Raw genomic sequence first — 597 nt, forward strand, 5'->3', positions numbered from 1 at the left:
CCCCCCCCCCCCCCCCCCCCCGCACACCATGTACCACCTGCTGACTGTCCTCTGCGCTGCCCTGGAGGCCCTGAGCTGCCAGCCGGCCCTGGCAGTCCTCCAGGCCCCTCGTCCGGCCAACCACAGCCGGGCGCTGCCCAGCCTGCTGGCTCACCTCAAGCGGCTGGTGGGGGTCAACGGCACGGGGGCGGCGGCCTGGGGGGGCCGGGCGGCCGAGACGTGCCAGGGCTACTACGACGTCATGGGCCAGTACGACGCCGCCTTCAACTGCACCACGGGCGGCTACCGCTTCTGCTGCGGCACGTGCCACTACCGCTTCTGCTGCGAGCACCGGGCCATGCGGCTGGAGCAGGGCCGCTGCACCAACGTGGAGACCCCCTTCTGGGCCCACACCCAGGCCAGCAGCACGGCCGGGCCCGGGGGCCGGGGGCCGGGGGGCTCCGAGGCCGACCGCCAGCAGAGCAACAGCACCGTCTACGTGGTCTGCGGCGTCATCAGCTTCACCCTGGCCGTGGGCCTGGGCATCAAGGTGGCCTTCGGCAAGGCTTCCCGCCGGCCCCAGGGGCGGGAGATCAACATGCCCAGGTGGGGGGGGGG

General features: G+C 73.9%; 1 protein-coding gene across 1 annotated transcript; it reads left to right on the forward strand.

The window, feature by feature from the left end:
- Positions 1-28: 28 nt before the first annotated feature.
- On the forward strand, positions 29-585 carry LOC113409466 (protein shisa-7-like; the record flags this gene model as incomplete). Its single annotated transcript, XM_026663401.1, has 1 exon — positions 29-585. A coding segment is annotated over exon 1 (557 nt), but the record flags the coding sequence as incomplete, so codon positions are not given.
- Between the last annotated feature and the right edge of the window lie 12 nt (positions 586-597).

The sequence above is a fragment of the Terrapene carolina genome, unplaced genomic scaffold, assembly GCF_002925995.2.
Source record: "Terrapene carolina triunguis isolate 2854851 unplaced genomic scaffold, T_m_triunguis-2.0 Scaffold33469, whole genome shotgun sequence".
NCBI classification, from domain to species: Eukaryota; Metazoa; Chordata; order Testudines; family Emydidae; genus Terrapene; species Terrapene triunguis.